General features: G+C 45.0%; 1 protein-coding gene across 2 annotated transcripts; it reads right to left on the bottom strand.

Annotated features, from left to right (window-relative positions):
• Positions 1–3,974: 3,974 nt before the first annotated feature.
• On the bottom strand, positions 3,975–22,714 carry RHOV (ras homolog family member V). Of its 2 annotated transcripts, XR_014539743.1 has the most exons (4): positions 22,225–22,714; positions 7,992–8,050; positions 5,227–6,770; positions 3,975–4,531 (listed from the first exon to the last, which is right to left on the bottom strand). XR_014539743.1 is itself a non-coding variant. In XM_083576414.1 (3 exons), the coding sequence occupies exons 1-3, from the start codon at positions 22,421–22,423 to the stop codon at positions 6,330–6,332; spliced, it is 699 nt and encodes a 232-aa protein (XP_083432540.1). In that variant the 5' UTR covers positions 22,424–22,714; the 3' UTR covers positions 3,975–6,329. The 2 variants fall into 2 exon arrangements, 1 of the variants encoding a protein (XP_083432540.1); XM_083576414.1 differs by having other exon boundaries at positions 3,975–6,770.
• Positions 22,715–23,507: the final 793 nt, after the last annotated feature.

The following is a 23,507-nucleotide window of genomic DNA, read 5'->3' as shown; positions in this document are numbered from 1 at the left end:
TGAGAGCCAGATTTCACACACCCAATGATCCTCAGTCAGAGGGACAAAGGGAAAAAAAACCCTCTCATGCAGCACTTCAGGTTCACAACACAGCCTCACGTGGGGTGGGGGTGTCAGTGGAAGAAGAGACAGGGCCCTGCAGCTGATCTTTCCCTTCCAAGACTGGTTAGACCAGTTTAGAGCATTGCAAGCTCTCTCTCACACTGCGCAAAGGGCACCCTGTCAGCCTGGGAACCAGCATCACATGATGCAAAGGATGAGACTTGTCTCAGGGTTGAGCTTGAATCATTTCCCTCCTCCCCCCACCCCTTTCTTCACCCGCTTGCACAATGGACCTTCACAAGGGCAAAACAATACTGCACTTATCATTGCGCTGGGAACTTTTTGTCTAGCGCAGGAGGGACTGCAGTTTACATGATTCAGCAGGTTTCATTTAGGAGGCCCTGAGAGCAGGATGAGATGGCTTTCCGACATCCTTGCCTCCGGCCTTATCCTTACTGGAATCAAAGCCACGCTACAAATTGTACAGAAGGAGGAGCTTGTTGCCTGTGGGCCTCTCGCAACATTTGAGGAGGCGGTCTGTACTCGTGGCCTGAGTTAGTGCTGTCCACTGGGATGATTATTGAATGCTGAGCTCAAGTCTAATTCAGCCAAAGATTTTCACCAACACCCACCTTCCTTCTCCTGCTATAAACTGAACTTTGGACTCCTCCTCCTCCTCCTATCTGACCCACATCCATCCCCACACCACATACAGGCTTTTGATACCTGGCTTAAACCAAGCTGAGTCACACTGATTGGCTGCCTCCATTCCCCTTCTGATCAGTGTTACCACCTCTGGCCCAGTCACCTGATCTTGAAAATACTATCAATTCTGACCCAGACCTGATTCTACTGTCTCCTTGATCCACCACACCACTTGAAATGTGCCATATTCGTTGACAATTAGGGAGGGGGTACTGAAACACTAGATCTCGGGTGTCCCCACCTGTGAAATGGGTAGACTTGGTGGCTGCCCTCCCTCAAGCAAGTCACTGTGCCTAACTTAAGAGTTTGTTCGTATGTTCCTTGACTCACTGTGTAATTCCCTTATTTTCTGCTGTTGTGTGTGAAGTGAGACTCAAGGCACTCACCTTTAGTGAAAATCTTAAGGTGCAACTTTGTGACTGAGTGGAAAGGGAATGTGAATGTACATGTGCTTGCAAACTGAATGAACAAATAAAGAAAAAAATAAGATCCAGAAATCATCTTCATTCAGTTTCCCCATAGATGACATGTCACATACCTATGAAAAATAAAGAGTTTGTTGGCTTGCTTGCTTCTATAGTTTATATCTCACCAGGGTGGCTTATGAAAGCACACACACAGCACACACAACAGCCACAAAGCGCAGATAAAAGCACAAGACAGGTAATGCTGTTACTTATGGACAATAACAAAAGCGCAATCCACTAAAAAATCGCAAAGAAGCAAGAAGCTTCCGAATTCATCAAAACTTTTCATCAGGTGGGAAGTTAAGCAAGCAAATTGAACAATGAAGAAAGAGGCAGGGATTAAAGGATGTTGGGGGGAAATGAAAACGCCCAAGTTAGTTCCTTTGTGTTGATACATGAAATAAAAATGGTAAGATAACGAGCAGACTAATCTTTTATTATTTGAATGCATCACAGTATAATTGCCTGTTCCTTGAATTTTGTTTATAAGGGAGAAATACCCCCCAGGCTTCTGGGGGAAGTGAAGGACCATCCCAGTTGCATGTTATCTTAAAAGGCCCCCATAATTAGCACGGTTAAGTTTCCTATGGTCTCATCAGCATTTTTAACTGAAAGAGGCTGGCTAAAGGACTCGCTTCATCATCACCACCAACCAACATCTACATTTCGCCATGCATTATAAATAAGGCTTGGAAGAAAAACAGCAGGAAGGGTGAATCTTTTGGAAGTTCTCAAAGCCTGGCCACACCCCACTTTAGGAAGAGGAACCCCACTGAACTGAACAATACTTGGTGTCCCAGGGCTTAATTTGCAGCCTGGGATCAGGAGGGGGAATAGGGTAGCTGTCCCAGCAGGAAGCTGATGAGGTGAAGCCAAGCCTTTTAAGGGATGCATTCTTTTGTAGTGAAACAAATGGGAGACTGCCTAAGGTAAGCAAGACATTTGCTGTTTTTTTCCCACACTGCAAATGCTAGAGTTGGTAAAACCCATACCCTCCTGTGAATGGCCCTGCAGATTGGCATCCCTGAGTAAATTAGGTTTGCTATCAGCTGGGATTTATGAGGAATATTACTTAGCAGCCAGCTGCAGGATGCTGCCATTCACATGAGTCGCACATTGGTGGGAGATTTCCAGCAAAAAAGTCATAGCATAGATAAAGACCGCTCTGTTTATGGAGCCAAGAGAAGGGGTTTCAAGTAAGCTAAGCTGCAGAGTTTCTGCTGTCGTCTGCTAACTATAAAGCTGTGGAAAGAATGCAGCCAGTATTGGGTATAATCTGGAAAGAGTGTGCCCAGACTGAAACTGGCCCTTGGGTAGCCCTCACTCTGTGCCTTCTGCACCATGATTCAGCTGCATCACATGGTTTAGCATGATTTGAAGAAGAGTCAATGGATGGGTGGCTTAATGCCGCAGGCAGAAAATCAGCTTAAAACGCACACATAAAACTGGATCTCTCTGGAGGTATTGCTGACGAGTGGCTGCCATGACAGGGATGAACCTGAGAAATCTATAGATTCAAGACCTTTTTAACAAGCCAGTATTGTTTGCTCAGTTTCCACACTCCCATCTGCAATATGGAGACAATTAATTATTCTGACCTAGTTTGTTAAGGATTACAGAGGTAAACAAATGTGAAACGCTTTGAAGTGTGCTTTGTAAATGCACTGTGTTATTACAAACTCTCAGCTTTTATGTCTGTAATAAAGATAGTAAGAGATTTGGCACTTTAAGAGAGTTTTTCGAATTAGTAATATTAACTCTGCGAGATGAATGCAATAAAGATTTAAGAGATTTTGCACATAAGAATGCTATATGAATTATCATTATTGTTAAAAATATAGAACCTTTCTGTGGCCTTAAGGCTTTTATAACTGGGTCTACCAGCAAGTTTGCTTCAGCACAGGGGAACTGAGGAAGGTATCAGTTTACTCTTATATGGAACACCATAAAAATGCTTCTTACCAACTAAGTTTTTTTGCAGTGAATTACTCTACAGGTTCTTTGACAGTTTGCTATCACTCCCAGTCAGATAGGTTTCCATCAAATTGCTTCTCATCAGCTAGTCTGGAAAACAGCAGTAGCAGCTGACACAGCAACTCTAAAATCTGTGTCACTGTGGATTTCCTTTAGAATTAAATACACCAAAAACAGAAACTCTCCCCCCTGGCTGCCGCCCAAGCAGCAAGGCATGCTGCAACTTGGCCAGGTCAAGTGACGGTTGGTTACAGCAGGATCAAAGTGCTTAGTCTATGTCTATTTTGCTGGCGTCCAAGTAGCTTGCTGCGAAATAATGATTTTATCAAAGTAATGGCCTTACAGCACAGATGCTCTTCCCTGTTGCCAAAAGAAATAATGCAGAAAACCGAACTGGTTGTACAGATGGAACTATTATAATAACACGACACTGAATACCACCCAATGGCCTACTTTGTGTATGATGGCACCTGTATTATCTGTATTTATTAATTATGTCTGTACTGCTCCCAACAGTTTATTTTGCTTTTTGAGGGATATTTTGTGGCTTATTTATTTAGCAAACTATATAGAATGAGATCTTCAATAATTCAACCACACCCGTGGTTTGCCCAGTTTAATTTGGATCGCCGAAATTCACCTGACATTTTGCAACTTGCTACTTCTGCGGGGAAAAAATGTTCTGTGACTCTTATTCATCGTCACTAGGCTTTTGCTACCTTGAATTCGTTTCCATTTAATCTGTGAAGGTATTTCCCACCAATGCAAATAATTCACAGAACCGCATTCATACTTAAACAAAACATCTTTATTTGGAAACAAAAGGTGTATGATACACAGTCCCTAGGGCAATGGGAACAGGATTGAGGATCCTTTCTTTCCCAGGAAGAACTCCTTGGAATCCCTCCAATGCTACAAACATGAACTGACAACACCCATGCATCCTTCCCTAGTACTGCAGGAAAAGGGAAGCAGGCTTAGTTCCTTTGAACTCCTGGTGTTGGCACTGCCTTTAAGATTTAGTCCTCAACACAAGGCTGCCATGATGTCCAACCTCATTCCAGGACCTTCCCCCGTGTACAATGGAAATGCATAAAGACCCAACATGCAACGTGTTCCACTTGTGCAGCAAAAGTGTGCCGTGCAACTCGAGAATAACGATGATCAAGAACGGCTTCAAACACAGCACATTTCCAACATGCAAACTGTGTGCTGATCATCACACAAGGCATACAAATGCTGGAAAGTCATGGCTGAGCTTCCCAGTGTATCCACGCGTAGCAAAAAGGAAATACGCATGATTACCGCATGTGATGATCAATCCCTGATCTGGACGCTGTTTTCTGCCTGTGGAGACATCAATTGAATAAGCAAAGCCACTCAGGTTCTCGCTTCTCATTCACACTTTCCGAAGCCTGGCATTTAAGAAACTGGTGAATTCCAAAATACTTGTGTATTTAGTAACACAGTGCCACTTCTTTTTCTGTGCTGAACAATTTGCAGGCACTCTCACCTCTTATACAAAGGTCCAGGTTTGCATTCAGATCCTTATCCATAGGTGGGATCTCTGCTACTCCAGGGCTGCCAGAATTTCTGGCTCTCACGCTCCACCCATAGGTCGCAAAGCCAGTTCTTTCCTGATACAGGAAGAACGGCAGTCTCTCTCCTTGCTTTTAGTACAGCACATCAAAGATCTTATTTCCATGACAATTCCCCTATTGCATCTTCCTTCATTTGAATCTGAGGTATGAGTAACCATCAAGAGGTGAGGTCACTGAAGGGTTTCTTAGTGCAAAAAAACACAACCCTCTGCCAACATTATCTAAACCCCATGGCGACATACTCTCCTGTCTCTTGGTTTCTCTATGCCAGCCTGGTACAACTTCCAACAGCCTCAGCCAGCTGTGCTGATGGGACCTGGAAGTTCAAACATCTGGAGGGCACTACACTGGGAAATGCTCCTTTATGCCTCCCTTTCACCTTCCTTAAACTCCCTCTGTATCTCTGTCTGCCTCTGTCTCTCCTCCTTCATTCCTACCACCTCTCTGCCCTTCTTGTCACATGCTTCTCCTTTATTGTCATTTCCCTTCTATTTTACCTTCTCACTTTTACAATATTTGTTTCACACAACAGTGAAATTTTCTTACAGTTCTTTCAAATGCACCCGGTCCTTCTTAAGAGGGAAATATTCACATTTAGATGCTGGAAGGTTCCCTACCCTACCAAAAACCTTAAATACATTTTTGGTGGAAAGTCCAATGAGGTCCAAAATGATGTACTGTATTGGAATAGCTTTGTGGAAGCATAGGGATCATTCCATGTAATTTCACAAAAAATGCTTTGTCTTTTTAAGGCTGTGCCACACAACTGATACTCCTTCATACAAACACCCTGCTGTCTGGAGGACTTATTCTGCTTCCTGAAGCAGGACTGAAAGCAAAGTATAAAAGATACTTTTTCCTTGAGCAGGCCATGTTATTTGACATTGTTGTCTCCCAGGAGAAATCCCTCTATCCTTGCCTGTGCCTTGAAAAGGAGATATCAGCCTCAAGAATATATCTCAGGTTTAATCCCGTGAGGTGGAGTGCTGCTGCTTGGCTGAAAAAGGGACCACTTCAAATTATGGGGCAGGGCTGTGGGAAGGACAAGGCTGTGAGGGCACACCAGCACCCGGTGCTCCTGTCAGTCTGGCCCTGCAGCCCTGCCCTTGCCCCAATAAGCAGAAATGCCATTGTTGGGGGGGGGCAGCTGCCTGGCACCACCCCACTGCATCAGCTTCTCCTGGGTTTAAATAAGATGCTGTGAGGAGGTTCTGGAAACTGCTCGTGCTGTCTGGGTATCTAAAATGACAGGCTTGGCTCTTCTTTAATACTGAACTCAGTACAAGAAGCTTCAAACCACCCCGGTTCTATTGAGATTGCATGAGCCATTTGGTATCCTGGCACTACTACACAAGTCCACTTCCTGTCTTCCAGGAAAGTTCTATCCCAACCCAGCAAATCCTGGGGCTCCAGGTCCCCTTGGCTCACGACATTCTCCTTGTTGGAGCCACTTTTTCATTCAGTTAGCCACTTTGCCCTCTGTGGCAGAAAGTGCATAGTCCAATCCCGACTTCTAGGCCTCTTCATTCCCAAACCAGCTTCAGACAAAACAGAAGAACTTCTTCCACCGGCACTTGGAGAGAGTTTTTATTCCCTTGGCTGTCATTTTCTTTTCCTGTTGGGCCTTGTGCTCAACTGCACTGATGATGGCTGTGTCAAAAACCTCCTTCAGGTTCTTTTGAGTCAGAGCAGAGCACTCGATGTAAGTCTGAGCCCGGATTTTCTCAGCCAGGCCTTCGGCCTGAGTTCTCGGCACAGGCCCGGCATGATAGTGGTCCAGACTGATCAACACATTGACGTCGTCCCGCAGATCTGACTGTGTTCCCACCAGCACCACGGGAGTCTGGGGATTGTGTGTCCGTATTTCAGGGATCCATTTCTCCATAATGTTCTGGAAGGATGTGGGATTTACAACACTGAAGCAGACCAGGAAGACATCTGTGTCAGGGTAACAGAGCGAACGAAGGCAATCAAAGTCTTCCTGCAGAGGAAAAATAGGAGATGTTGAATTTGATTTGCGATGCATACCGGCAGAAACTAGCTGTGGCTGGTAAGATAGAGGGTTCTCATAAAATGTAGTAACACTGTCTTCCACGAAGCTCTAAAGCAGGGGTCAGCAACCTAAGGTCCATGGGCCGGAAGTGGCCTGCAGATGTCATTTGACCGGCCCACAAGCCGCCCCCAAACCGAGTTATCCGCTCGCGCGCTGCACTAAACCGGCACAGGGACGTGCTTCTGTGGTGCCGGAAATGCATTTGCACAGACGCAGATGCCAAAAATTGCGTCTGCGCACGCAGAGACATCAAAATAGTGGGGGCACGCAATCCAGCCCACAGAGGGATCTCTACGGGACCGATCCGGCCCAGGCAAGATAAACCTTGCTGACCCCTGCTCTAAAGCATACATTTTCATCCTTTGTCCCAGCAAACCTTCTGAAGCCAAGAAACAAAACAGTTTGAGCTTTCCAAGTGTAACCAAAGGGAAACAAAGACAACTTGGTAGCTCAGCCACTCTCATAACAAGAGGGAGCTCAGTTTGGCCCATGTAAAAGAGAGAGGCTTTAAGGTCCACTACAAAGAGGGATCTCAGCCAAGCAAAAAAAAGCTAGTTGTTCCAATTAACGCTTGGGAAGCTTCTCTAGCAAGGGCTGCACTTCTATACAGAGGTACCCCACATTTTTCAGTACCCTGGCTGTGGAGGCTTCAGTAGATTTCAATTCTTGGAGCCCTCAGTTCTAATGTTACCTCAAACACAAACTCATCAGGTGACAATACTGCATACCCTCAGCTGCGATACAGGGATCCTAGCTGTGTTTCACTGTCTGAGGCAGTATGTCTCTGAATACCAGTTCCGGCGAATCACAAGTAAGGAGAGTTTGGCTGCGTTTAGATCCTGCTTGTAGGCTTCTGACAGGCCTCTGGTTGGCCACTGTGAGAACAGGATGCTGGACTAAATGGATCTTTCGCCAGATCCAGCAGGGCTTTTTCTTAATTTGGTAAGATTGGCCTAGTAAGTCTGTAGTAAGGATTACAGGGGTGATGTATCTGAAACATCTTTAGAACTTGAAATGTGCTGTACAAGAGCAATTATTAATGCCACTCATAATTTCACTTTGACCCAGATTTTCACCACCTTCTTCCTGACATTCTTGGCACCCCATCAGAACTCAAACCTGTATTCTCCTTTAATTTATGAGTCTCACCTGTCCTGCAGTGTCCCACAGCTGGATACGAAGTGGTGCCCCATCTACCAGGACCTGCACTGCAAACAGAAAGAGAGAGAAGGTTGGGAGTGGGTAAGTGCTGGATATATTTCATACCCATCTACTAACATGTCCCGCATTTTATATACCTAGGAGCTCTTTGAATGTGAGGAGCTGCACAGTGTCAAAAAGCAGCCATTTGAAAAGCAAGCGTTCCTCCATATGTCCAGCTACTCCCTTCTTTTGCTGCCACACTAATGAAGGGATGGAACCAGCCATGAATAGCCAGCGTAGTTTACTGTCAACAGCGAAACTGTACTGGCAGTGAATTATTTGTGCAATGTTTGCAACAACACTGTTCCATAATTGCAGTATGGTTTTAAAAAACAACAAACCAACCTAGCAAGTTTGGATTTCAATACAAAGGCCTCTCCCTTGCAGGTTTCGTGCAATCCCTTTGCAGCAGGCCAGTTTTCTTCCACTAGTGCACAAATCCCAGTGACTTAGGCTGCGTATACACTGTCCCATTTGAAGCACAAACACAAAGTTTTCTCAGTCTGGAATCATTCATGTCCAAACTCAACATGATGTTTTCAACCTAGGTTTATACTAGATCATCCACAAGGATGGGTGGATGTAGGTACTTGATGCGCATTTGAAAACCTTGCCCTTGATTTGGTTATCCATGCCTTTTCCTCCCTGCACATGCCCCAGATAAAGAAAGGAGGAAGTGGTGATTGTTATCTTGGTATAACTACGTCATTGCACAGATGCAGATACACCCTCCATAGCCAGGACCGCCCACATCTATTTTCAAATGGAAATAATGCAGAAGGGGCCCTTGTATATAATATTGTCCAATTTTCTGATTAGTGCAGAAATGCAGAGCTAGAGAGCATCTCGGTCTAGCCTCTGTTTGAAGACTTTCCGTGAAGGAGAGCTCTCTGCCCACCCTGGTACAGGTTCCATTGCAGGGAGTTGGACTAGATGACCCCTCAAGAGCCCTTCCAACTCTGCAATTTTATGCTTCTAGGACCCTTGTCCTCTCTGCCTTCCACCCCACCAGTCCCAATGGGAGCCAGCCCCCACTGGAAGTATGTCACAGTTTTGTAGCTTCTCTTCACGAGACAAAGAACACCACAGATGAGACCATGTAATGGAGTGTGTGTGACAATATGCAAATGAATGACTGATGAAGGGAAATATACCATGGAGGAATGTTTTTTTAAAAGTCTTATCCGCTACCTTGAGCTGCATTTAACTAACTGTTACAGAGTGAAGCTGTGAGCAACGCGAGCTCTGGAACATTAATAGATATTGGGGGTAGCTTACAGAGAATGTAGAGACAGGGTAATAAAGAAAAACAACAACCCAAGACAAAATGCATAATTAGCAGGAGTGTGTAATCAAGAGAAGCAGACATCCTGTGCTAAAGGCAACAATAGCCCATACTTAGCACCAACTAGTGATATTGCCACTGTGTCCTTTCCTCAGCTGGGGTGTGTATGGGTTCTTTATTTTGTAGAGAGACAGGGTTAAACTTTTCTCAGGCTTTGTGCCATTAGCAGGTGACCACAAACAACCCCACTTCAGAATTTACATTGATCTACTGAGCAAAATAACTCTCCCTTCCTTGGGGCCTTTCAGTGCAGTGCGGCAAAGGGTGCCCTGATCACATTTTCGCCTGTGTCTCAGCTCCTTCCCCACCCCAAATCTCAATGACAATGGAGCAACTAGATGGTGCCTTTGTTCAGCCCTTTCTTTTCCTTTTTTTCCATGGTGAGATGTGCACTCCCACACAGGAAAGAGGGAGTGTGGTGAAATGTCCAATTTAAAAATAAATAAAACTTTATGTGTTGAGGGGGAGAGAGGTTGTACCCAGAGGACACCACCCCCACTTACACTTTGGCTACCTCTGCAATAGCCGTTCCCATGAATGGAGGGGGGGGGACCACTAATTTTTCCAGCTGCAAAATATTGCACATTGAGCACTTAGCAAATGTAAGATCTCCATTCTCAGAAGCACAAGTTTGAGGAGAGATCTGCAAATGCATCAAAGGATAAACAACCAGGCGTTTTGGGACTACGGAATCAAGGAGCATTTTGGAACTGCAGAAAAACAGAAACGTACTGAAACGGAGACAAAACAGCACAATCACAGTGCATCACAGTGGTACCTAAGGTTACAGACACTTCAGGTTAGAGACTCCGCTAACCCTGAAATAGTACCTCAGGTTAAGAATTTTGCTTCAGGATGAGAACAGAAATCGTGCGGAGGGGGTGGCCCCATTAGCTAAAGTGGTACCTCAGGTTAAGAACAGTTTCAGGTTAAGAACAGACCTCTGGAACGAATTAAGTTCTCAACCCGAGGTACCACTGTATTTGTGGAAAATCCTGCACCACAGAAAGGCAGTAAGATACATTCAAAGTTACTGTTGAAGATCCCACAGTAGTTTAAATATTAAATAAGTAGGTTAGGGGATTTTGATTAAAGAAAAATGGAGTACAAACTCCTCCTAGGCATGGGACAATTAGAAAGGAGCCATCAGTTTTCACTGCAGTAATTTCATTACAATGCCTCAGCGGCCAGGCAGGCTCCTAGGGACTGAAGGCCTCCAAGCTGTCAACTGGGCTGGGCTTGGATATTCCTTGAAGTGCAGCCAAGGTGTTAAAGGTAGCAAGTGAGACACAGGGAAAGCCAAAACACTTTGGTTGGCTCAATGTGGCAAAGCAGATACAAAAGCAGGGTCACTGGAATGGTCAGGGGTATCGGGAGTTGAAGTCCAACAATGTTAGGAGGGCATCAGATTCCCCACTCAGGACTACGCTGGTGGATGTCTTGCCCTTTGCTGTTTATGTATGAACACATTACTGACAGAGTTAATGGTGAATTAAGCTTTATTATTATTATTATTATTATTATTAAAAAAGGTTTTCATGAATTACAAAAAAACATGCAGTGTCTTTCTTGATGAGGCCTAGGATTCTGCAAAGGGTAGCAACAAACTCTTCCAGCTAGGCCTCACCTTCAGGAGTTGGTCTCCTGGCTCATAGCTGTTTCTTTCTAAGGGGCCATGTACCAGACAGAACATATCTGGGTCTAAGCAAGGCCTTACAGACTCTGCTTCACACAGTGAAACCTATTGGGCCAACCCGGAATATCCCCACAAATGGTTGCCTCTTCATCATGTGAATGGGTGAAAATAGAGGTTTCCTTATTGAATTTTAGGGCTCAATGTATGGAGCGCAATGAACATCTTTGCCTGCCACTGTGTTGGGTGAGAAGGGGGTTTAAAAGTGGCTCCACATGAGCGCAAAAGCAGGTAAAAAAAGGAGACAGGGATAGCTCAAGGTCCTAGAGTGCCTCTTCAGCCATCAGAAGGGCTGGTGTGAAATACATCACTTCCTTATGGCTGGGAGATGGCTGAGCCCCGTAACCACAGAGAAAGAAGGGAAACCTGTTCCTGATCAAAAGATTCTACTTTGATCTTCAAGATGCTGAGCATTTCCCTCTTGGCGTCTCATTTCTAAGTATTTGCCAATCCCATGGGTGGGGGTTAACTGGGAAATAAATAACTGGCATGCGCAGTGTTTGAGGGAGGATGCAGGACATGTGTAGGGGGGATGTCCTGTTGAGCAAGCGGAAATAAAGGCACCAACAGGATGTGGTAGTTGTATACTGCCCCAAATACTTTATCAGAAATTCATGTGAGAACTGTGAACCAATAGGATACAGACCGTAAATTCCCTGGGGCTTTATTGCTTCTGTCACTTTGCAGCCTACCCTGTTCATCGGGTTTGGGGGAATCTGTGGCCTTCCAGGTGTTACTGGGATCCAACTCCTACCAGCCCCAGTCAGATAAACCCTGGACTAGGTGGTTTCAGGACAGTCCCTCAACTATTACTGCCCTCCATTTTGCTGAAGGAGGAAAATCACACACATTTTCTGAGTAACTACCTGGGCTTATCTCCCTCTCCTTACCAGGGTGAAGCCCAACTGGAAAAGAATCAGGAAAGAGGAAAAAGAAAGAAGTTGGGAGAGAGGGGAGGAACACGGGGTTCATTCGTGAATTATGGCAACAGAGAGAAGGGTACGTGGTGGCAGTGTGAAAAGGTGCAGAACTGTGCCCCCCATTTCAGGGCATCCAAATGCATTTGGCCAAGCGTATAATGCACAGCACCTCGGTATGAGGAAGTTTGCTTCTTTACTTCCCCATCACTACAATTTTGTAGGACTCTCTAAGTTTAAACCTTGCATTGGCCCCTCCTATACACAATGGAAGAATTTCAGCATAACGGAGAAGCAGGCTAAACAGGATAGTTTGGTGGTTGAAGGTCAATATTTATGCATATTTCTGACCCCTTGAAATGACAGGTTATCGGTAGCTCAGATCTCAACCTGTATGCATGGGAAACTAATTTCTCACCAGGAAGCCTGTCTGGGAACTGGATATGAGAATCTGCACCAGAGGGGCTGAGCTACAGAGCAGCCTGGGGTGTTGGTGATGTAGCACCCACCCCACTTCTTGACGCAGCCTCCCTGCGTCAGAAGTTAGCAGAGGTTCTCTCTAGGTTGTTTGTGACATGGACCAAGATCTGTATTAGGGCCAATTTTCTGCTCTGCCTCAGGACATGATAACCATGGGGCTGTCTTTGTACACTGTATGCCTTCTCGGTGGACTGCCCAGTGTTACTTTTCCAAGTGGTGAATGGGCTGTTGAAATCCAGCCCTGAAGAGAAAGCAGATAACCATAGCAAAGCAGCCTTTGACGGCAATCAGCAAAATTGCTTGTATCCACATATCCACATAATGAAATGATTTTAGAATGTTGTATCATTTTAATGTTGTTAGTCGCTCTGAGCCCGGCTTCGGCTGGGGAGGGCGGGATATAAATTACTATTATTATTATTATTATTATTATTATTATTATTATTATTATTATATTTCACTTGCTGCCACAGTTAATGCAAGTCCTGTGAAGATGCTTAGAGCACTGTCTGCTTGAAGCTTGTGAGATCAGTTGTTGCTGCCTGAGGAGGGACAGGACCCTGGAAGGGATCAGGCCCATTGCATTCTCTCTTGGCCATAGCCCATCATGCCTTTTAAGCAGAGATGGATTGACTAGATGTCTATAGGGAGCACTTAATCTCTCACTTATGGAGAAGATGCCCACTGCATTGAAGGATACAGTGGTGCATCCCCTCCTGATGATGGTATCCCCAGAACCTGAAGTTTAGATAACTACCACCCAGTTGCAATAATCACTTCCTGGGCAGGGTGATTGTGTGGTGGCTGCTATCCCTGGATACAGCAGATTATCTGCACCCATTTCAGCTCGGCTTCAGATTTGAATATAGCATTGAAACAGCCTTGGTCCCCCTGGTTGATTATATTTGGGAGAGTGACAGACAGAATGGTACCCAGTTGAGTCTGTTGGACGTCTTGGCTATGTTTCATACCACTGACCATAGTATCTTCCTGGCGTAGGAAATGGGGGCACTGTGTTATGGTGGCGCTGTTTCTATCAATAGGACCATTACCAGAGAATAGCATTGGAGATTTTCTGCTTAGCCTCATAGCATTTATGCTGTGGTGCACTGTGGGGATTCATCTTGTATTGAAGAAGAAGAAGAAGAAGAAGAAGAAGAAGAGGAGGAGGAGGAGGAGGAGGAGCAAGAAGAAGAGTTTGGATTTGATATCCCGCCTTTCACTCCCTTTAAGGAGTCTCAAAGCGGCTAACATTCTCCTTTCCCTTCCTCCCCCACAACAAACACTCTGTGACGTGATTGGGGCTGAGAGACTTCAGAGAAGTGTGGCTGGCCCAAGGTCACCCAGCAGCTTCATGTGGAGGAGCAGGGACACGAACCCGGTTCACCAGATTACGAGTCCACTGCTCTTAACCACTACACCACACTGGTAAAGGACTCCTGGATGGTTTGTTTGTTGTTGTTTAGTTGTTTAGTCGTTTAGTCGTGTCTGACTCTTCGTGACCCCATGAACCAGAGCACGCCAGGCACTCCTGTCTTCCACTGCCTCCCGCAGTTTGGTCAGACTCATGTTTGTAGATTCGAGGACACTGTCCAACCATCTCGTCCTCTGTCGTCCCCTTCTCCTTGTGCCCTCCATCTTTCCCAACATCAGGGTCTTTTCCAGGGAGTCTTCTCTTCTCATGAGGTGGCCAAAGTATTGGAGCCTCAGCTTCACGATCTGTCCTTCCAGTGAGCACTCAGGGCTGATTTCCTTCAGAATGGATGCGTTTGATCTTCTTGCAGTCCATGGGACTCTCAAGAGTCTCCTCCAGCACCATAATTCAAAAGCATCAATTCTTCGGCGATCAGCCTTCTTTATGGCCTGGATGGTTAAGTCCAGTCAAATTTGACTATGGAGTGCTGTGCTCATCTCCGTTTTCAGGCCGAGTGAGCTGGTGTTTGTCCACAGACAGCTTTCTAGGTCATGTGGCCAACATGAGTAAACCGTTTCTGGCACTACAGAACACTTTGACGGAAGTCAGAGCTCACAGAAATGCCATTTACCTTCCCATTGCAGTGGTACCTATTTATCTACTTGCACTGGTATGCTTTCGAACTACTAGGCTGGCAGGAGCTGGGACAGAGCAATGGGAGCACACCCCATCGCAAGGATTCAAGCCGCTGACCTTCTGATTAGCAAGCCCAAGAGGCTCAGTGGTTTAGACCTCAGTGCCACCCACGTCCCCATCTTGTCTTATTAAATGCTTCCATGAAACTGCTGGGTGGTGCTGGGGGTTTGGAGTGTGGCTTCATCAATATGCAGATGACACCCACTCTGTATTTCACTTGCATCTGAATCAGGGAAGCCAGGCCGGCCAGTGTGTAGAGTCAGTGATGGGCTGGTCGAGGGCCACAAATTGAAACTGAATCCTTATTAGGTGGAGGTGCTGTGGATAGTAACAATATATACATAAATTTACTTTGTCGAATGCCATTATCTTCTCTCTGGTCACTTACCAGGGAGAAGGTAATGGCACTTACTACTCATGATCTGTTACAGTGGTACCTCTGGTTATGAACTTAATTCATTCTGGAGGTCCGTTCTTAAGCTGGAACCATTCTTATCCTGAGACGAGTTTTCACTAATGGGGTCTCCTACTGCTGCCAGTGCGCGACTTCCGCTCGCATCCTGGGGCAAAGTTTGCAACCAGGAACAACTACTTCCGGGTTAGCGGAGTTCGTAACCCGAAGCATTCGTAACCAGAGGTACCACTGTATTTTAAAGGCAGGCACTTCCCATGAGTGTTAGCCTCGTTGCAAGCCTACATGTGTGTGTTTGTGTGTGTGGTTCACACAACAAAGATGTGCTGCCTGAAGACAACCTCCAAACATTATAATTTGGGTTCTGGGAAAACGTGATTATTTCCATAAGAGAAGCCTAACCCTGACAGAAGGTCAGTGGACAGTGCATTAAAAAAAAAAGGACAAATCTATTGAGAAGCTTGTGGAGGGAAACTCCAGTGAGGTTGTTTTTTTAGACAACTTACTCAGGTGTATAGCTGATAAGATTTGACCATGTGGCTCAGACCTTTTCTTGCTCATAAGATGATAATTTAAGTTTAGCCATGTATTGCAGCTTGGCCTGGAAGGCAGAACTCATGACAATGTCCTTATGGACCCTAATTTGAGGCAGCCCCTCGAAGGTGCAGTGAATAGTCACTTGTGGTGGGGGCCACTTATGCCTCACCAAAAAGAAGAAATGCAACAACAAAAAACGATTCACATAACCTGTGCATATACTACAGATTTAAAATAAATTACTATTATTTAAATATGAATACAACACATCTCGCCATGGAAGACCAGGACCTGCATGTCTGCTGCCCAGCTGCTTTCAGTGTTGAAGGGCAGCTCCAAGACCCCAGTTGTACTTTCTGATGGGCTTTTTTAGTCTTTAAACCAGATTTGGACTGGGCAGCCCTTGAAACGACGGGCACCTTTCAACAGAGGACCATTCCTCTGTAAAGCAGGGCAGATGGCCACCCTAGCATAGTGTGGACATAGCGTGGGCACGGGAACCAGGGATCAAATAAGTGCTTACCTATGAAAACTCATTGGCTATCTTTAGATAAGTCACTATCTCTCGGGCTGCTATTGTGTGAAGAAGAAAACGAGATAAGGGTGCATTGTATCCTGCCTTGAGTCCTTGGAGGAGTGTCAAAAACAAACAAACACATTTCAGAAAGAAGATTGCAAAGCCTGTTCTGTGAGCACCGGGAACAAGGAGGCACAGGGCAGAAAGAGCAATTAAGCTGTTGTTGCCATATCTTGCAAATAAATTTGAAGATCAGGAAGATAGTCATATACAATAGCCCCTAATCAGGATAAGGCCTTGCCTGGTCTCCCAAAGGTTAGCGATCAGCTGTGTCGAATTGGGTGTGGAGCAAAGCCATCACAGCCTTCACAATATTACCGGTAAATACCCAGCCCCCCCACAGTTGCCAGTGTAAGAAAACTGCTTCTCAGCTGAAGAAGTGAGGCTCCTTTGCACCCTTGGCCAGGAATTGTAGTGGCGCCTCTGAAGCCAGGTGAGAACATGGACCAGAAACTCAAAAAGTGGAGAGGCGTGAGGCGAGATTTCTGCGCTGCCGTCCCCCCTGACCAGTACCCCGGGGGGTGGGGTGGCGCAGCGGTGGCAACCTAACCAACCACTAGGTTTGCCCCTGAACATTTATATACTCCCCTCAACCATATTAAGATTTCAGGACAGTGCAGAAAATAACAGATCAATTCAGTAAAACACAACAATAAAAGCAAAAGGTGAAACCTGAAAAAAGATGAATGATTCTACTAAATGACCACCAGCGGAATGACCGCTGACATATGAAATTGGTGTCTTTGCTCTCTGAGTCACAGTCTGCCTGCCATCTAAACATTACACATGCTCCCAAATAAAAGAACAGAGATATCGCCTCCAGACATTCTCAGCCTATTTGCACTAGACTACTCATTTTTCTAGGGGAGTCTATGTGCAGTGTAGGGGGAAGGTTCAACTTTAAATGCCTGCTGAAAACTTTTCTGTTCAGTGAGGCTTATGCAGGCAATTAAGAATACATATTTTATATGGCTTCTATAGTTTGGTTTCATGTATAATTGTTGTAAACCGCTCTGATTTTTTTTTTATGACTATCTGGGTGTAAATAATTTTTTTCCATTTTATTTATTTATTTATACTTTACAAGTGTATACATTTCATTAATTTTACATTCATTTTGACATTTCAAAACTTGACTTACCGCCCCCTCTTTCTGTGGTTCCTTAATTTTTTTTTAAAAAGTATCTTCTGCATATCCAAATTAAATTAATTTACTCATTTATTCATCTTCTTTAAATATATACTCTTATAAAACTGCAGGTTGTTACAATAATCCTGCCAAAGTTTTTATCTGTTTTATAATTTATCTGTAAATATTCAATAAACCATTTCCATTATTTTATTTTAATTTTTTTTTATCTTGATTACTTATTTCTCTGGTAAGTTTCACCGTTTCTGCATATTCCAAGCTGTATGTAAATATTTTATAAATAACGAAAGAAATAAAATAAAAGGTGAAACTTTTTTACAGCCAGATCCTAAGGTAAAAGTCAGCCTTAATTCTACTGAGCACTTTAAAGCGTTCAAAGTCTTTCAAATACATAATCCTTGCAACCATCCTGTAAGGTAGATTTGTCACCCCATTCATTATGCAGACAGGAGGCTAAGCAAAAGAGAGTGCCATCTAGTGAGAGTAGAGCAGAGGTGAGATTCAAACTGGGACCTAGTTTAGCTAAGGTTTAGTTTCTTTACTTGCTCCACTCCTTTTACCCTACTTCAAGCAGCTCAATTAAAACATGCTTGAGATGTACACCCTTTACTCCCACAGCTGCCCCAAATATCTGTCAAGATGTGTTCTACTTATTGCAGGCTGATATACTACCACTGTTTCCAAAATATAGAGAGACAGACTTTTTGGAAACTTTCAAAGGGGCTGGCGGAACCTAACCAAATTCATACCAAGAAATTGATGCAATCGTTTTCTGACTGTTTCAAAAGAGAGCTTCAGAATTTTGTGATTTCGTTTTCAGATTTGCAATGGTTTTATCTTTGAATTTTTATTTGATTGATTGATTGGTTGGTTGGTTGGTAAGCTGCCCTGGGACATTTGGTGAAGAGCAGACTTCAGGTACAATTAAAAAACATAAATAAAATTCCATGGGCTTTACTCTCAGGTAAATGGATTGCAGCCATTTCTTTCTAAACCCCCATTCTCTCCCTGTTTGTTGTTGTTTAGTCGTGTCCGACTCTTTGTGACCCCATGGACCAGAGCACGCCAGGCACTCCTGTCTTCCACTGCCTCCCACAGTTTGGTCAAACTCATGTTAGTAGCTTCGAGAACGCTGTCCAAGAACACCCTGTTTACTCAGAAGTAAATCCCAATGTGTTCAATAGGGCTGGCTCTCAAGTTAGCCTGCGTGGGATTGCAGCCTTTGCAGCATGGGTTAAGGAAAGCTGCAAGGAAAACGCATTGTGCCCTGATACCTTAAAGGCAATGGCCTACTTCATCAAAAATGTTTGGTTGACATTTTGTGCAGGGTTCCAACGTGAAATCTGCTACAGTCTTTTAAGACCCAAGAATGTTCCAATCCCTTTTTGACTTTGGAACCATCATTCCACACAGCTGCCTCCTGGCATCTGAAATTCTCCATCCCAATTAGAGATACAATAAACACTCCCTCCTCTTTCCACAGGTAATCTCTTTGCCTATGCAATTCACAGGCAATACTAGGAGAGTCCTCACACCTGGTTCTCACCCGCTGTGCCTTTTGCTCCCTTCTCCTTACAAGGCATCCAGACTGACAGAAACTCTCTTGAGGCGGGGACTAATGGCCTTTGAAGAGCCTTGAGAGAGTGTGGGGCAGGGCAGGCCCCAATGGGGTGAAAAGGCTGGGAGCCAGATAATTGAGACACACATGGCAACAGCTAGTGTTCTATTAAAATCCTTTTGAAGCCTAAAATTAATTCTTAATATTGAAAGAAAGAGGGTTGTGTTTGAAATAAATAAGCCCAGATGTTTAATTTTGCACTGTTTCAACGCCGATGCATTTGCTGTCCCTTTAGGAGGAATGGCAGGAAAGAAATGTAATATATAAATGAATAAATATTAAATTCCATTTTTTGAAAATGCATCTGTTGACCATAACAATGATGAAATTGGACTTTCCAAATAGAAGAACAAACAAACTTGGTTCCTTAACAACTTGGGTCCAGAGCATTTCAACGACTTCCTGATCCCGTATTATATTGGCAGAGACTTTTGGCAGGGAAAGGGGGTGATTTCCCTCATTGGTGGTTCCCCAGGTGCACGACTCACACCTATGGCTTTGACCCTGTATATCTGAAGAAGAGTCTCCACCCATATCATGAGATCCAGCTCCAAGGGCCTTCTGGCGGTTCCCTCATTGCGAGAAGTGAGGTTACAGGAAACAAAGGAGAAGGACTTCTCAGTAGTCACTCCTGCCCTGTGGAACACCACCCCATCAGATGTCAAGGAAATAAACAATTATCTGGGTTTTAGAAGACATCTGATGGCAGCCCTGTTTAGGGAAGTTGTTTAATGCTTGGTATTTTACTGTGAAACATACTGAGTAGTGGTATGGAGTAGTGGTTAGAGCATCGGACCTGGGAGATCTGGATTCAGATCTCTACTTTTTTCTCCAAGGAGCTCAGGATGGTGCACATGGTTCTTCCCTGCCTCATTTAATCCCCACAACAACCCTGTGAGGTAGGTTGGGCTGAGAAAGACAGTGTCTGGCCCAGTGTTACCCAGTGAGCTTCATGGCTGGGTGGGAATTTGAAGCCTGGTCTCTCAGGTCCTAGTCTGACACTCTAACCACTTTACTGTTCCAGTGGAAATGTTACCATATTAAAATCATGCCTGATCTTATTCCCTAAGAAGTACAGAACTCAGAGCATGTTCTGTCAGTTGGCAAACAATCCCTCCAAATGTCTACTTCTGTTTCTACCTTCCATATGATCCTTCCTGCATTTCCAGTTCAGTGCCCTATCACATGAGCTGCAGTGTGGGAAACCGCCTGTCTGTACAGAGCTTAAGGCAATCCAGCCCCACGTGCTATGGGGAGTTTCACCCTAATAAATGAATTACTAACACAGCTTCAAATGTCACAACTGCTCTCTCCTCTTTTCCTATGCTTGAACTGGAAACACAATCTCTTGAGGTTTACTCTCCCAATTAGAAACACCCAAAACCAGTTGAACAGTCTTCCACAGTTAGCTAAGCGAGAGTGCTGCCACCCATGTTTCGGGTAGAAGACCAAACCTGTTTCCTTTGTATTATTATTATTTTTTTTAGGGTTCAAGATGTGTCCACTTGACAGCTTTTTGATTTTCTTTCAAAACCTCTTAAAGATATTGACACTGATTCAATATTGGTGGGACTAATGTAAGATACATATGGCTACTGGTGCTTTAAATAATGGCCTCATTCACACATCACTTTAAATCACACAGAACCTTAATTATAGTTTAAAGGTAAAGCTTTTGTTGCTGCCCTGCTACCAGGAGCTAAGCCATGGTCTGGCTTAGCTTTACAACCAAACCAGGGCTCAGGTTTTTCTCTCCCAAACCATGAACAAACCTTGGTGACAGTTCATGGTTTATCTGTAGAGACACAAACCACAAGCCCATCAAACTTTGATGAATAAAGTGGTTGTACAGTGGTACCTTGGGTTACAGACGCTTCAGGTTACATATGCTTCAGGTTACAGACTCCGCTAACCCATAAATAGTACCTTGGGTACTTTGCTTCAGGATCGTGGGGCGGCAGCAGGGGAGGCCCCATTAGCTAAAGTGGTAAAGGTAAAGGGACCCCTGACTATTAGGTCCAGTCGCGGACGACTCTGGGGTTGCGGTGCTCATCTCACTTTATTGGCCAAAGGAGCCAGCGTACAGCTTCCGGGTCATGTGACCAGCATGACTAAGCCACTTTTGGCGAACCAGAGCAGCACACAGAAACGCCGTTTACCTTCCCACCGGAGCGGTACCCATTTATCTACTTGCACTTTGATGTGCTTTGGAAATGCTAGGTTGGCAGGAGCAGGGACCGAGCAACGGGAGCTCACCCCGTCACAGGGATTCAAACCGCCAACCTTCTGATCAGCAAGCCCTACCTAGGCTCTGTGGTTTAACCCACAGCGCCATCCGCGTGGTACCTAAAGTGGTACCTCAGGTTAAGAACAGTTTCAGGTTAAGAAAGGACCTCCAGAATGAATTAAGTTCTTAGCCTGAGGTACCACTGTAATTCCTTCCCTTTCCCCCCACCTCGCCTGCACCAGCGCATAGCTAAGTTTAACCATGGCTTAAAGCAACAGGCAATGAAGGCCACTGTACTAAGCATTTATAGGAAAGCAGCTTCTCTGGGAGGAAGTGCCACTTAACTTCTCAGAGCAGACATGCATTGGGGTTGTGGTGCCAATGAAGTTTTGTAAGGGATCAGGTTAAATTGCTTCCCAATCTATTTCCTTTACAGATGAACACCATCCGATTGCTGCAACTGCAATATGATATGATATGATACTGGGCTCAGAAGGCTGGTTGTTTGCAGCTACAGCCCCTCCACTACAACTCCAATTACACCCAAGAAGAGAAGATCCAAAAGTCTTTGCTTGGAACAGAGAACACATGTAGGCCTCCCCCTCATTTTCTTCTGGCAAAACTCCCATTTCAAGGAGATATTCAATAGGCAAACTTTTCTCTGTCTCTGCATCTGCCTGCTGGAGATAGCTTCACCTGGTGAATTTCCGCCTCCCATGCTACTGTTAAAGGCGGGGGGGGGGGAGCAATCCTTTGCATGCTTACTTAATTGCTTCTTAATATGTATGTATATATTTCTTAAATTCCCACTCAGACTTCTTACATTGCAAACAATATTAAATTACAACATCCTATTCTAATAAAACACAGTCATTTAAGCCAGCAGTTTAATAATATGTATCTCGGTATATATCTCAATAATATACATCTCAATATATCTCAATTGCCACCCATGCCATTGATCTATTAATTATGAACATTGCATCCCACTTGTCACTAGTCAAGAACGCAGAGTGCCAAAATGACAACAGACCACCATGTACCCCATTGTGGCAACATGTACCCCAACACATATCAGGAAGGAAGGAGCTGCCCAGGTTCCGCTCTGCTTACCTGAGAAGGTGTCCAGCGCCGTGGGCTGGTACTGGTCTGGGTATCCGTTGGTTGTGTAGCTGACAATGAGGCTGGTCTTGCCGACTGCCCCGTCTCCTATGAGGACACACTTGATGCCCAGCTCGGAGCCGCTGCCTCTGCTGGGGGTGCTGCATCTTCTCAAGGTGGGCGAGTAATCCAGTAGCTCCTGGGGGGGCATCGCTGGAGGAGCGAGAAAGGGGACACTTGGCGTCCCTCTTTTGAAACAAAAAATGTTGCGATTGGATATTTAGTTCTTTTGGGCTTAAAACCACCACCACAACTGCCAAGCAGGAAGAAGTGAGAGCCAAACGTGGGTCAGTCACTCTGATCCCACGCCCAGTGGTAGTATCTCATTTTCTGGGACTGCATCCCTTCAGGTGTCTTGGGTCTGGAGCAAAAGAGAGTTGCATCCGGGCCGAGTACTCCACCTTTTCACTTTGCATTTAACTCCCGAGACCTGTAATGGTTTTTTAAAAAATTCTTTAAGCCACCCAGAGCAGCTGTGATTTGCATGGGCCCGCCCCCTTTCCCGGTAACCTGATGCTGCCTTGTAGGTGCTTGGGCAAACTCCCAACCCAGCCGCCTTTCCTCATTTTCCCAGCACTTACTGAAGGTGCTGTTTGTGGCAAACTGCTGGACAGACTGACACATGAGGGTAAGGTGGGGTGAAGCGCCGTCTCGCACAACAGACAAACAAACAAACAAACAAACAGGTGGAATAGTTTTGCTACTGTGGCTTCTACCTCCACTGTCTGAAGCAGTGCTGTTGTGGTCAGATTCTGTTTACAGGCTTCCCACGGGCATCTGGTTCGCACTCAGCCATGAAGCTCACTGGGTAACGTCTCTCATGGACTCTTAGCCCTCCCTCCCTCACAGGGTTGTTGTGAGGATAAAACAGGGAGAGGGAGAACCAGGTACAAGCAGGGACCACCCCCTCTTGCAAGGAGGCTTTAATCCCCTCCCTGCTAGATTTAGCAGCCAAGAGTCCACCTCCCTGAGCCTTACTAACTGAAACTTATCCAACAAAACAGGACCACACAATGCTCTGGACACCCCTTGAGATTCATGTGCTATAACAATCGAGTCAAGGTCCTGGCAGATGCAAACGATTTTTTCTCTCACCGAGCTGAGCAGTCTTTCAAAAGGGTGTTTCCAGAGGTAGTGAGACGGGGAGGCAAATGAGATGATTGCGTTTCAGAACCCCTCCGCCCTCTTGGCCCAAACAGAAACAGCTATTGATTTATGCCGGGGATTTCTAAAGA

This window comes from Podarcis filfolensis (assembly GCF_964270895.1).
Source record: "Podarcis filfolensis genome assembly, chromosome: 1".
NCBI lineage: Eukaryota > Metazoa > Chordata > Lepidosauria > Squamata > Lacertidae > Podarcis > Podarcis filfolensis.
This window is presented reverse-complemented; position numbering and strand designations above follow the sequence as displayed.

Excerpts from the sequence above, each read along its gene's own strand:
- RHOV (XM_083576414.1), bottom strand. The coding sequence starts at position 22,423 with ATGCCCCCCCAGGAGCTACTGGATTACTCGCCCACCTTGAGAAGATGC. Across the intron at positions 8,051-22,224 it reads GGCGCTGGACACCTTCTCAG|TGCAGGTCCTGGTAGATGGG; the intron begins GTAAGCAGAGCG and ends TTCTGTTTGCAG. Across the intron at positions 6,771-7,991 it reads TGTGGGACACTGCAGGACAG|GAAGACTTTGATTGCCTTCG; the intron begins GTGAGACTCATA and ends TTTCCTCTGCAG.